This window comes from Petromyzon marinus, chromosome 28 (assembly GCF_048934315.1).
Source record: "Petromyzon marinus isolate PM22_M1 ecotype Great Lakes invasive population chromosome 28, UKy_Petmar_22M1.pri1.0, whole genome shotgun sequence".
NCBI classification, from domain to species: Eukaryota; Metazoa; Chordata; class Hyperoartia; order Petromyzontiformes; family Petromyzontidae; genus Petromyzon; species Petromyzon marinus.
Genome location: NC_133694.1, coordinates 11,943,681 through 11,957,566, shown reverse-complemented (window position 1 = coordinate 11,957,566; position 13,886 = coordinate 11,943,681). Strand labels below are relative to the sequence as shown.

The 13,886-nt window shown below is 51.3% G+C and overlaps 1 protein-coding gene and 1 long non-coding RNA gene across 2 annotated transcripts in view; one reads left to right on the top strand and one right to left on the bottom strand.

The window, feature by feature from the left end:
• LOC116947028 (putative oxidoreductase YteT) overlaps positions 1-13,886 on the top strand; it is a 338,553-nt gene that overhangs the window by 93,803 nt on the left and 230,864 nt on the right. Inside the window, exon 10 of the mRNA XM_032962395.2 lies at positions 1,470-1,559. Coding sequence (XP_032818286.2) covers positions 1,470-1,559 — 90 coding nt within the window. The remainder of the gene's footprint in view (positions 1-1,469; positions 1,560-13,886) is intronic.
• LOC116947031 (uncharacterized) overlaps positions 1-13,886 on the bottom strand; it is a 52,598-nt gene that overhangs the window by 35,684 nt on the left and 3,028 nt on the right. The window lies entirely within an intron of this gene.

Sequence of the window (13,886 nt, the reverse complement as noted above, 5' to 3'; positions counted from 1 at the left end):
CTCTGTGTGAGTCTACAGGTTTCTGTGTGAGTCTACAGGTCTCTGTGTGAGTCTACGAGTCTCTGTGTGAGTTTACGGGTCTCTGTGTGAGTCTACGGGTCTCTGTGTGACTCTACGGGTCTCTGTACGAGTCTACGGGTCTCTGTGTGAGCCTACGGGTCTCTGTGTCAGTCTACGGGTCTCTGTGTGAGTTTACGGGTCTCTGTGTGAGTCTACGAGTGGCTGTGTGAGTCTACGGGTCTCTATGAGAGTCTACGGGTCTCTGTGTGAGTCTACGTGTCTCTGTGTGAGTCTACAGGTTTCTGTGTGAGTCTACAGGTCTCTGTGTGAGTCTACGGGTCTCTGTGTGAGTCTACGGGTCTCTGTGTGAGTCTACGGGTCTCTGTATGAGTCTACGGGTCTCTGTGTGAGCCTACGGGTCTCTGTGTGAGTCTAGGTGTCTCTGTGTGAGTCTACGAGTCTCTGTATGAGTCTACGGGTCTCTGTGTGAGTCTACGGGTCTCTGTGTGAGTCTACGGGTCTCTGTATGAGTCTACGGGTCTCTGTGTGAGCCTACGGGTCTCTGTGTGAGCCTACGGGTCTCTGTGTGAGTCGATGGGTCTCTGTGTGAGTCTACGGGTCTCTGTACGAGTCTACGGGTCTCTGTGTGAGCCTACGGGTCTCTGTGTGAGTCTACGGGTCTCTGTGTGAGTCTATGGGTCTCTGATTCTGTTGTTGTTGGCGGTCTGTAACTGTCCACTGCTGGGCACAAGCCTCCCCCTTTAATCTCCATGCCCTCCACTCCGCAGCTCCTCCTGTGCAGTCGTGGCCTCTGGCCTCTGCGATGTGTTCTCGCTGCTTCTCCTGCTGCCCTCTCTTCGGCGCTCTCCCTCCACTTCTCTTCCCTTCACTCGTCCCCCCGCACGGGCGTCCAGGGTGACTTTAGAGATTGTAATCATCAAACTCTGATGGGTGACGCAGGGCATCAGTCGCGCACAGGGCCGAACCACGGAAAACAACGGGAAACGAAGGTGAAATGGCACCGTCGATTCAGAATGAACACAAAGCAGAGCCAGGTGTATTAAACTATCGACTGCATTAGTCACGAGCGCAAAAACACCGTGCAGACGGAACTTTCAAAAGCGTCCGTGCTCGCCCCGTTGCGCTGGCAAAGAAGTTTTGTGATTGTAGTAACGTACCCCATAATGCAGGGCGGTGCGGGATGCTGCAGAGCAGTGTGGAACCGTGCAGAGCGGTGTGCACTGGTGCAGAGCGGTGTGCACTGGTGCAGAGCGGTGTGCACTGGTGCAGAGCGGTGTGCACTGGTGCAGAGCGGTGTGCACTGGTGCAGCGTGATGCAGAGTTTTGTGTAACTGCGCCGCGCGCTGCATTGCCGGTGCCTGTGTGTGGGCGAGGGCACGCGGGGGGGTGGTGGTGGCGGCCGCTCTGAGTCTGTGTCCGTGTCGTGCCGACCCCTCGCGTGCGTGCAGCCGCCAGGGGCGTCGTCCCGCTGCGTCGACTGCGCCCTGAGCGACGGCTGCGCGTACTCGGCCACCAAGTACCTGGCCATGGCCATGGGGGTGAGGTCACACGCACGCGCAAAGACAAAGATCCCCCCGTGTAGCCTTAACAGACTGTTGGGGCAAGTGCTGTTAGCGAGCACCTATGAAGGCCGGAACGGCACACGAGGGGGTTGGTGGCCAACACCACGCCGGGCCGCCTTTGTCTCCCCAGTGGCGATGTTTACTAATTGCACCAGGTACTCATTTGAGGCTGAGTCGACCTAGGGGAGGCCCAGGACCGGTTCATATAATCGTCACCGGTGTTGGCCGTGAGCGGGAATCGAACTCGGGTCTCTGCCGGGTTCGTAGCGCGTCGCGCTAACCGTTACGCCACCGTTCCCCACGCGCATACACACGCACGCACACACACGCACGCACGCACACACACGCACACACACGCACACACGCGCACACACACGCGCACGCACACGCACGCACGCACACGCACGCACACGCACACACACGCACGCACACACACGCACACACACGCGCTCGATCGCCCATGTAGGCGTGCGCGGGTGCACGGCTTGAGCGTTGTGTCCCGTCTGTAAGTAAGTTGGCACATGTATAAACCCAGATTACCACGAGTGCCTGGCGATTCACACCGGTGCTCGGCCCTTGGGGTAACTCGAATCCCTTTCATTCGGTGACGGTAAAGGCGCAGCCCCCGCAGTTGTCCACTGTGGCCACTGCTGGGGCAAGCTCCTGGGAGCTCCCTCGAGAGTGGCATTTGGTTTACTCTTCTGCGCTGGACAGATGTCTTTGAACTAAACTAAAATCTACTAAACAGTTTTTTTTATAGCAGCCAAATACTCTCCACACGTGATGTTGATTCTATTTGTGGAGGGAAGAATGGGAGGACTCGAAGAAAAATCTACGCGACCATGCAAATCTCGTCAGGGTCGGAATCGAACCTACGACCTCCTGTATACCAGGCGAGGTAGTTAACATCAGCCACCGTGTCATCTTTGAAGAGGTGGTTAGTACCCACACTTTACCCCATCACAAGCAACCTGCTAATCGACGATTACAGCTGCGGTGTTACCGTCTATACCGCTGGGTGCGGACAGAGGTGGGGTGGCGATCCCTTCACAGGAATGTGGAATTTCCATCACCGGCTTAGGACAGCCGACGGAGGATGGCGTTGCCCATTGCCTTGACTCGCGGGAGACACTTGGGGGTGCAATTCGAACGCCGTCGCTCCTCCCCGTGACCTCCGACGATGGCGGCGAAGGTCACCCGTCTGGGCGGCGCTCCGCACGGGAGCCCTGGACCCCACACTCCGGGGGGGGATAGTGGGAAGCCGCCGCTGCTACTCCTGCTGCTACTCCCGCTGCTTTTTGCCGCTTGCTTCTGTTGCTGCGGCTTGCTGCTGCTGTTGCTACTTGCTGCCGCGTGCTTCTACTGCTGCGGCTTGCTGCTGCTGTTGCTACTTGCTGCTGCTACTTGCTGCTGCTTGCTGCATGCGACTGCTGCTGCTGCTGCGTGTTGCTGCTGCGTGCCACTGCTTATGCTACTGTTTGCTACTGCAGCTGCATGCGACTGCTGTTGCTGCGTAATACTGCAGCTGCTGCTTCGTGTTGCTGATGGAGCGGCCGTCTCCGTGGTGCCCGGCGCTCCGTCGTGAACGCCCCCCCCCCATCCCGCTTCCTCCACCCATTGTCGATTCCATCGATCAGTCCTCACGCGCCGCCCGATGATCGCTATGATTCCTCGGCGGTTTCGTTTAATTCCCCCCCCTCACCACCAACAACAACCGTCATTCGCCACTACGTGGCGGTGACGTCACCACGACGCCTGTGCCAGGCTATGTGCATGGTGAGGCCACGTCAAATGTCGAACGCCCGCTGGCACGAGGTCACGGGGCAGACCCAGGTGCCACGGGTCGACTGACTGAGATGACCGGCTGATGCACCACCTGTGCCCTCTACTGTGCCAACCTGCTGTGCTTTAGCCACCCGACGCTCCGCTCGTTGTTGTGAGCGTCGCTCCTCCCCCCTCCGTTGTTGTTGGAGGGCGACTGCCTCCAACTACCCAGTAGCGTCCTTCACGAGCTTCCTCTACAGAGGTCAATCTTGACACCGCTGGTACCAGTCATCCGCAAGTCCACTCAGCTCCACATCCTCCTGTACCACATCACTCCATCTCTTCTCTAGCCCGTGCCGCGCCCATTTAGTCCCCTTGATCCGGCCGAACAAAAGCTGTTTAGGCATGCGGTGGCTGGGCATGCGGGCTACATGACCCAGCCAACGCAGCCTTGCCTAACGGAGGAGCTCACCGATGGGACTTTGTCCAGATCTTTCAAGGATATGTGAGCTCCTCACACAATCTAGCCTGGTTGAACCCAAGATGGATCGTAGGCAGGCGAGCCTATATGTTTCTAACCGGCGAAGATGTTCCATTAGGGGGGGTCCAAGTTTTGCAAGCATAGAGAAGGGAGGGAATGATTGTGGCCGAGAAGACCTGAAGCTTCGTGTGGAGCGACAGACCAGGTAGCTTCCACACAGCGTTACGCAACCGATGAAAGGATAATGCCGCTCGACTGATTCGGAGTGAGACCTCTGCTGTCAAACTGCAGCCAGTCATGAGCACACTGCCCAGGTATAGAAAACTCTCCACTCTCTCCACAACTGCCCTATCAGCAATTGGGAGTTGTGGGGGTGGTGTGTCTAATGGTACAAAATACCCAGGCAGGTGCTTAGTTTTGGTGGGGCTGATGGTAAGGCCCCACCTCTTAGTGGCAAGCTCCAGGTTCAGTAGCAGCACCTCCAACTTCTCCTGAATGAGCAGCTATTACCAAATCATCGGCATACATAACGTGGTTGAGCAATAGGCAGACATCCCTTGACCGCACCCGGGTATCGATCATCCTCCCATTATATCTGTACCAGATGGAGATTCCACCAGTACAGCTATTGAAGGCTTCACGAACTACGGGGTTGAAATAGATGTAAAATAATGTGGGAGCCAGAGGACATCCCTGTCGCACCCCAAAGTGAACAGGGAATGGCTCCGACTCCCGGCCACGTAGTTTTACTCGGGCCCTCTCACCATCACGAAGGTCTTTAATGATCGTGAGCAGCGGGTCAGGGACTCTGAAAGCACGAAGACCAACCCAGAGCCCAGGCCTACTGACGTATCATAGGCCTTGACCAGGTAAATAAAGCAGAGATGCAGGCCTTGTTGGAATTCCCTACACCTCTGCTGTAGCAGACGGACAGAAAAGATGGCATCTGTGCAGGACTGCCCTTTCCTGAAACCACATTGGGGTTCTGCAAGCCTCTCCTCAGCGTGCCTGGCAAGGTGATGTTGAATAATCCTTGTCAGGACCTTTCCTGGCACACTGAGGAGTGAGATGCCCCTGTTGTTGTTACAGTCTGTGTGGTCCCCCTTCTTAAAGAGGGGGACCACCAGGACATCCTTCCAATCCTGCGGAACCCGTCCAGTGGTCCAGATTGTTCTTATGATATCATGTAGGGCAGTCTGTGGACAAACGCCACCCTCCCTCAGCATTTCGCTTGGGAGATCTCTGCCCGGTGCCTTTCCTGGTCTCAGACTCCGGATCGCCTTCAGTACATCTTCAACAGATGGCACCTCAGCCTACCACTCACAGGGGGTGACTTCTTCTTCCAATATTTGAGGTATCAGAGCCTAAGCAGGGTCATCCCCACTTTGTCCCACGATTTTTTCCAGGCTGAGGGATTTCCTCTTCCCCAGGACTTCATAGAACGTCAGCAAATTTGCAAACCTGTTCCTGGGGGTTGGAGATTAGATCACCGTTCTTTCTCTTAATGATGGTAATAGGTGTGGTGCTGCAGGTTACTGAGCGATTTATGATCGCAAGCCATTGAGGCAGACTCCATCTCCTCAGCAACCCGCCACCACCAACCATCCTTGCAGCGCCTCACGGCTCTCCGAACCTCCGAGCGAAGGTTGCGGTAAGCCTCCTCATTCTCTGATGTGGGATGCTGTAAGACGATGAGAGTGGGCCTTTTGCTCTTTCTCAGCCAGCCTGAACACCTCCTCTGTCAGCCAGGGTCTGTAAGGAGGTCTGGACCATATGCTCAAAGCAGCCATTGCAGCTGCATGAGCCACAGTCCTAAACCTCGCCCATTTCCCCTCAACATCAGGAGTGTGGGATGATGCCAACCCCAGCCGCAAGCGATGATGAAATTCTCGCTTGCAACTTTCATCAGCTAGCTGAGACCATGCCACTATGGGTTTGAATGTTTGTCCTGGGTGTACACCCACCACCGGAGTGGAAGAATGGCAAGCGCATCTTACAGATGACAAGTCGATGGTCAGTGGGCAGATCAGCTCCACGGAAGATCCTAGTGTCAAGAACATGGGCCCGCATCCGCTGTTCCATCACTATGTAGTCCAGTAGATGTTCTTGCTTGGACCCGGCATGCATCCATGATGTTGTGTGGATGCGCCGATGCCGGAACAGCGTGTTGGTAATTACAAGCCCATGGGCTGCACAAACATCTAGCAGCCTCCTACCGTTGTTATTGAGCTGATCTGCCCCATGTCTTCCAATCACTCCAGACCAGGTGCTAACATCATGACCAACTCGGGCATTGAAGTCACCCAACAAGATGACTCGATCCCGAGGGGCCACTTTAGCCAGCAGGAGGTCATAGAAGGCATCGGCCTCATCGGCCTTGTCTGCATCCCTCCACGGATGTTCATCTTCGATGGGGGCATAAGTAACCACGACCACCACTCCTCGCCTCTGGTTGATGGGAAGGCGCGCCCAAAATAGCCTGGGGCTTACAGCTTCCCACACCTCACCGCCACGCTCCCACTCCCCCTTCATTATTTTGTTCAGAACAAGAGCCACTCCTTGTTGTTTGGCAGTCTCCTGCTCTGAGTAGAGGACTGTCCACCCCTCATGGTGGCAGGAGTCAGAGCCGGTCCACCGGATTTCCTGAATACCACATAGATCCAGGAGGTACCGGTCCAGCTCCCGACAGAGGAGTGACAGCCTCTCCTCCGCAGTGAGCATTCGGACATACCACTTGGCCATCTGTAGTGGCTTTTCGTTGTTTCTGGAGGAGCCCCGAGGGTACAGATTTAATCTCCTGGCTCCGCCAAATGGGGTTTGGCCAGGAAACGGCATAGACGCCTGTCCCCCCGGGGCCTCCAGCAGAAGCTTATTAGTTATATATTTAATTCGCGGTTTAGTGGTAATTAATTGAAGGTGGAGGGGTTACCAGCCCCTCGCACCCATCCAGAGCCCCCATTTGGCCGCTGTGGTGGTTACAAACGCCATGAAGGGAAAGGCCAATCGGAATTGGCTCTCCCCCCACGGCAAGGCCCACCACAGCATTGCCATCTAGCCCCACGAGGAGGTAGGCGGTTGTTTTTGCTGGACCACCATCACCACCACCAGCACCACATCCACCGCACTGGACACTGAATTATAGCCAGAGCAATAATGATGAAGCACAACTCGTCAATGCATGAATAGGGATTCGTCATTCTAAGTCATTGTGATCCGGTCACCTCGACTTTCAGGGTATTCCTCTGGGACCCCGTTGATATGTAACACAATGGCGTAGGGTTCTTTAAATGCATGTACGATAGATTTGCTGTTTACAGTGCTACGTGCTGGTGAAGTCACAGAGCATCCCTGTTTTAAAAAAGTGGTGGAAATTTCACATTACAATGGCAGAGGCATGCAGCGACATTTGGAAAATTGACCTCATTTGCAAAAACGTGGTACTCAATGTACACGGCCCTTGCACGGATGATGGCCTGAGATGCCTGCCAATCCGAATAAGAACCGGCAGGCAGCCGTTGTGAGTTGAGATTCTATGACCTGTTGAGTTCCACGCATCCAAAAGCCAGAGGAGATTTCCTCTGCAAATGAGCATTGAAGCACTGGCGCTCATGTCATGTCTACAGCCCTCTAGAGCCAGTGAGGGAAATTCCACATTCCTTTATGTATGTGCGTAAGTATATTGAACTTCTTTCGCCCCATACGTAGTCAACTGTGCTTATCGGAGGTGCGGGGGAAGGACAGAAAACTAAACACAAAAAGCAGTTGCTTAGAAATTAATTTGTCAATGTAGATGATTTAAAAGTGCATAGCTCCAGTGGCTTCCTAATATTGAAAGGAAGAGTGTTCCAGACGGCCGCAGAAGCGCGTCTGAAAGCGCCGTGCTATTCGGTGACCATCTTTGTTCGACGGTTATCCAGAAGCCGCCGCTGCTGCTGCTGCAAGGATGACCGGAGTTTGCGTGATGTTTTATGTTCCTGGACGAGATCAGCGAAGGTGTTGCATTCTGGAAAAATTTCCAAGCATATTCACGTGACGATGATTTCCATTGGGGGGGAGGTGGATATCGTTGGCGCAGTCCCTCCTACTTTTTTGTTTAATTCAGTATTATAATCTAAAGGTAGCGATCGTCCTCTTCACATCAGGTCATGGGAGGCTCAGAGGCTCAGTGGCCCAGCGGAGTGGCGGCCGAGCTTACGGGCCCGGGTCTCACTCTGTCTCCCCCGCCTCTCCCGCACGCCCCGGCCACTGTGGGGGTGTGGAGATGAAGTGAACAAACAAATAACAGATACTGTAAGAAGATGACAGCGTTTCGTTTCAGAATCAGAATATGTTATACTGCGAGGAATCCAATGAGAGATCTTTTTCACAGATGTCCGGGAGATTTTGCCTTCCAAGGGCTGCTCTGCACGGAGACAGATAAGCGAGTATTTGTTAATTTTAAACGCGGGTTGTCACGGCCAATATTTACAATTGACAATGTTTTTTGTTTTAGTTAGGTAGTGCAGGCATATAATCATCCCGTCACCGACAAAGCCATTTAATTCCAGCTGTCACGTGGGCAAATTCTGTATACCTACAATTGATTTGGGTTTTTTTTCAGCAGAACCGGAGGAATGTTGAAAAGCAGGGAAAAGTTTGGATGTAATCGCTGGCGATTACATCCGGCGTCATCAGGCATTGCAGCGGTTAAGCGCAAACAAAACTAATTGTCAATCGTAAATATGTGCGTGTGTATTTGTTGGCTTTAGGTCGACTCAACCTGAAGTGAGTATCCGGTGTGATGTGTGGTAAACACCAGCACTGGGGAGACAAAGGCGGGCGGGCATGGTGCTGGCCGCCCACCCCCTCGTGTTCCGTGCCGGCATTCATCGGTGCTGACTAGCAGCACTTGCGCCAACAGTCTGTTAAAGGCTGCAGCGAGGCATCTTTGCCTTTGTTGTCACCAGTCATGGCCTGTTGTTTCTCAGTCAGTTAACCGGCGACACCTTGGGTCTGTCCCGTGACCTCCTACCAGCGGCAGCGAGAGCGTTCCTCACTTGATGTGTGGCCGCACGCCCGATAGCTAGTCCGCTCTCGCTCGCAGCGCATGCCGCGCGGTGAAGGGTAAAAGCATTTCGCTGTGCGTTGATGAACTGTGTGACTAATGTTGTATATATAGGCCTTTTTCCAAAAATTAATATTAACAATAATTCTGCCATTTGTTTAATAATAATAATCGATAAAATAAATAAAGCACCCTCAAACCCGCTACCTCCCACAAGCACCAAGCATTTGGAGGTCGTAAAAGGCCATTACATAATAAACTCCGAGGCAAAGGGAGGATAACGACGATCTGCAAAATCTCCAGATTGCCAAAGGACCACATGCCATGACCTGCTTGGCGCTTTGGACAGTTCACAAACAAATATCCAGAATCACAGGCACGGACAGAGCACAGGGCAAATGGACATTACAACTGATATATTTTTTTTGTACGGAAAAAAGTTGAAGTTTGGCTATAAGAATAAGTCGACATTATAGACTGCAGTATTCCTAATATTACTTATTATTTTTCGATTTAAAGCTTTCGTGACTGCAAGGGTTCATCTTCTTGGTTCTTTCGGTAAAGTCACGTAGAATGGGAATAAAATCATAAAATAAAATAAGACAATAAAATTCTGACGACGTTTCGGCCACAACACAAGTGGCCTTCTTCAGGTGAAGAGACAGGTCTGTCCGGAAGACAGAGCTTGAATGAACACCTTTGTCATCTGGCCACATGGCCGACCTGCTCTAGACCAATTCCTCGACCACATCAATTCCATACACCCAGCCATCAGATTTACCATGGAGGTCGAAAAAGAGGGCAAGCTACCCTTTTTGGATGTCTTAATTAAAAGGAGACCTGATGGTTCAATGAGCCACTCTGTCTACAGGAAAGCTACCCATACAGATGCTTACTTGAAACCGGATTCCCACCACCATCCATCCCAGAAGAACTCCCTCATAAAGACTCTATACCATAGAGCCCAATGCATTTCAGACCAGGATCACATTGCCAGTGAACTCAAACACGTACACCAAGCTCTCAAGGCTAATGGTTACTCCGACTACACAATCCGCAAAGCCATCACTCCAGTCATGAAGAAGGATCCTCTTGAGGAGCCATTCAAAACCATCACCTTAACCTACATTGCAGGGGTCACAAAAAAGATCTCCAAAATCCTGAATAATCACAAGATCCAGGTCCGATTCAACACAGTACATAAAATCCGTGATCTGTTTCCATCTGTAAAGGATGCGGTTCCAGACATACAGTACCCGGGCGTTTACAAACTAAAGTACCTCTGTGGTAGCAGCTACATTGGAAAAACCAAACGACATATCTCGGACCACATCCGCGAACATAAAGCAGACTTGAAACACGGTAGGACGAACTCCTCTGCCGTGGCAGATCACTGTTATAATTCAGTGGGCTCACATGACATTGACTTCTCCAAGACAGAGGTTCTTTGCAAGCCAACCGGCTACCATGAGAGATTCGTTCATGAGGCCATCCACATATACAAGCACAGAGACAATTTCAACCGAGAAGATGGATTCTGGCTTAGTAACCATTGGAAAGATGTTTTAAACCATTTCGGTTCTTAATTGATTGTATTTACGGTGACTTTCAGACCGCAGCCCTTTCGCTGGCACTGCCTCTTAATACTTCTCACACCATGGTCAATGGTATGGTTTTATAACATGTAGTATAATAATGAATAGTATAACATTGTAATGTTTAACATAACTCATAAGGCAATATATAGCATCGTAATTGCATAATGAATATACATAAGTGTGGTATAGAGTTGGGTTCATAGAATAAGACAGTGTAATATCACAAGTCTAATAGTTTATAATCTAAAGTATAGGGTAGTGTAAAGTAACGCATTGTATAATTCAAAGGTGGAATTTGTCTATGATATGATGTTATACCATGTAGTTTAGATTGGAAGGTATAATATTGTATTATATAGTAGTCCAGTTTACAGCATAGTCATAAGGCAACTCAGGACACAACAGCGCACCTTGGCTGTTGCACTTGCCCCTTTTCTTGTTTCCTCTCTGCCTGTGTTCCCAGCCCCCTCCCTCCTCCTCTCCGGAGGTGATGCTGGTAACATGCAAATTCATATTTTAACTCCGCCCACACAGCTTAATAGACGCGGTCCTTGCATGACAGCGTTCATTCAAGCTCTGTCTTCTGGACAGACCTGTCTCTTCACCTGAAGAAGGCCACTTGTGTTGTGGCCGAAACGTCGTCAGAATTTTATTGCCTTATTTTATTTTATTATTTTATTCCCATTCTACGTGACTTTACCGAAAGAACCAAGGAGATTATGTATTATTGTATCTTTCTATCTACGTGACTTTACCAAGCGAACCAAAGTACATGAGTTCCTGCAATCACGAAAAGTTCAAACTAAGCGATATCTCTGACCTCGAGAATAAAAAGCACGGATCGCTGGATGCAGACAGGGAAAAAAAAGTAATAAAACCCTTGAAATACCGGAGGTAACATCTAATGACATTACAAATCTTGGTTAAACATAAACCAAGTAATAATCACAAGAGATTAGACCTAGGGTAACTCAAAAGAGATACAATAAAATAGGTCAAACACACAAGACCAGATAATATGTATTCCATGAAATCAGAGCCTCCCCGGGTGCCTTTGTCTTCCAACAATTTGACACAAACACATGGTAGCCATGAATACGTATGAAAGGTGCGTCCCCTCCCTTAGCAGACACCACGAAGAGAGGGGTTGGGAGTGCAAACAAACATCAATTTGATGTAAAGCAGCCCGCCCGGGGTCACCAAGGGAAGAGGGGGGGCAATCAGGCGCGGCCGCGGGGGGAGAGCATGACGGAGTAAGCATCTGATTTTTTCTTGCAAGAGACGCGCAGAGGGGAGACATTTTCAGATATAAACAGCAACACGACACACCAATTTTAAGCTTGGCTAGGGACAGCTCTGCAAGGAGGAGCGCTGCGAACGACAGAGTCTTGCAAAGGGGCAGGCTGGCTCCGGGGCATGGCCTCGAGATCAACCATGGGTGTCGTGCCTCACAGAGAGAACGGACGATGTGTTGTTAAGAGCTGAGTTCGGCATGAATCGACAGAGTATCGCTGAAAGTTTTATTCTACATTCATTCTGATGTTTTGAGTCGCTTGCGGAATCGAGGATTGCGATAAGCTGAATTGTACTAAGCTATCAGAGTTGTGTAACAGGTGTGCAAATACAATTTTCAAGTTTTGAGAGTGAGTCATCCAGTCAGCGACGAGCAGCTCACAGCAAGAGCCCTCCTGGAAGAAGGGTGAAGAGCACGAAAGTTGAGCAACGACAAAGCGCAGCCGTGAAGTAAGGGCGGGTGTCCGTGTGAAGCTGGCAGCTGCACGATCAAGGAGAGAGCAAGAGAAATGAGAGAGAAAGATTGCCGAGCGACGACAAGCAATCAACCTGGAGAAAGGGCGGAAAGCGCCAAGCGTCGACCAAGCCAGCATAACAGAGAACCAGCTCCACCGAGCAAGGGTGTCTGCCACCAGCGAACGAGCTGCACGCGCAATCGAGCATCGCCAATGAGCACGGAGCCGGAGAGAGTGCACAGCAGCGCCACCAGCGCCACCAAGCAACGGTGTCAGCTGCCAGCGGACAAGCGTTGTGCCGACTCGGCTCATCCAGCAGGGGAAAGAGCCTGACCAGCCGCCCGTGAGCAAGAGCGTCGGCGCCAGCGAGCGCGCCGTGGGTCCGACCCACACCTGTACCGACCGGCACCAGCTGGGAACCAAGACGAGAGTGAGGAATCGAGCATCGCCAATGAGCACGGAGCCGGAGAGAGTGCACAGCAGCGCCACCAGCGCCACCAAGCAACGGTGTCAGCTGCCAGCGGACAAGCGTTGTGCCGACTCGGCTCATCCAGCAGGGGAAAGAGCCTGACCAGCCGCCCGTGAGCAAGAGCGTCGGCGCCAGCGAGCGCGCCGTGGGTCCGACCCACACGCGTACCGACCGGCACCAGCTGGGAACCAAGACGAGAGTGAGGAACTGCAGACAGCGGACGAGCTGCGGGCGCTATCTGACGACGGATCATCGCGCACCGACGGCGAGCGTCGTGCCGACTCTTCCAGCCAGCTGTGGACAGAAACTGTGGCCGCCCGTGTGAAAGAGGGAGTGCCAAGCTGTCCGTATGATACACACCCCCACACACCCCCACACCCTCACACCCTCACCGCTCCGCAGGGAACAAACAGTTTTGATACAAGGGATGCCCAACCTCGGCGTCTGCTTTCCGCAAAGAATTAACGCAAGAAGACCAACAACACTCACACATTAACACATGCAAGAAGACTCATGATAAAGTGCGTCAACTATTAGCTGATAACGAAGAACATTGCGGCCCATTGAGTTACGTGGATACGGTCATTTAGAAGTATTTTAGCCGTTCGTTTTTTTTATTGCACAATCTTACAAATGAATTAATTGATAACTACTCTTGCCTTCGGGACATGTTTCTTTATTGCCTTCGTATGAATATCGTTGCATGAATTTTAAGGACTTTTCCTCTCGCCGTGTATGCTCGCGTACTCTGAGGAATAATCGATTGTACTGTTACCCCATTAACAAACGTGATCATTGAGGGTTAAATGTATAGATCAATGAGGAGAACATCTCCAGGAGTACTGTGTTGACAATTCCAAGTATAAGAGTTCACATATTAGAGTGTTAAGGTTTCGTTTAGAAATTAAAATTGCTTAACACAGAAGTGTCTGGGTGGTGCCTTCCTAAGTCCATGCGTAATAATCTTAATTATAAGAACTGTATCCTGCGGTGAGATTTGAATTTGGAGACCTGACATAAACACACTAAGACATAATCAGTAAATGTTAAAGCGAGAATAATTGTATTATACCGATTGATAATACGAACCTAGACAACGAAGCCGAGCTTAATCTGACATACTTACAGCACACCTGCATAACTTCATACAATTCATTGTGTGATCCCTATTGATGATACGACCCTGGGCAACGAAGCTA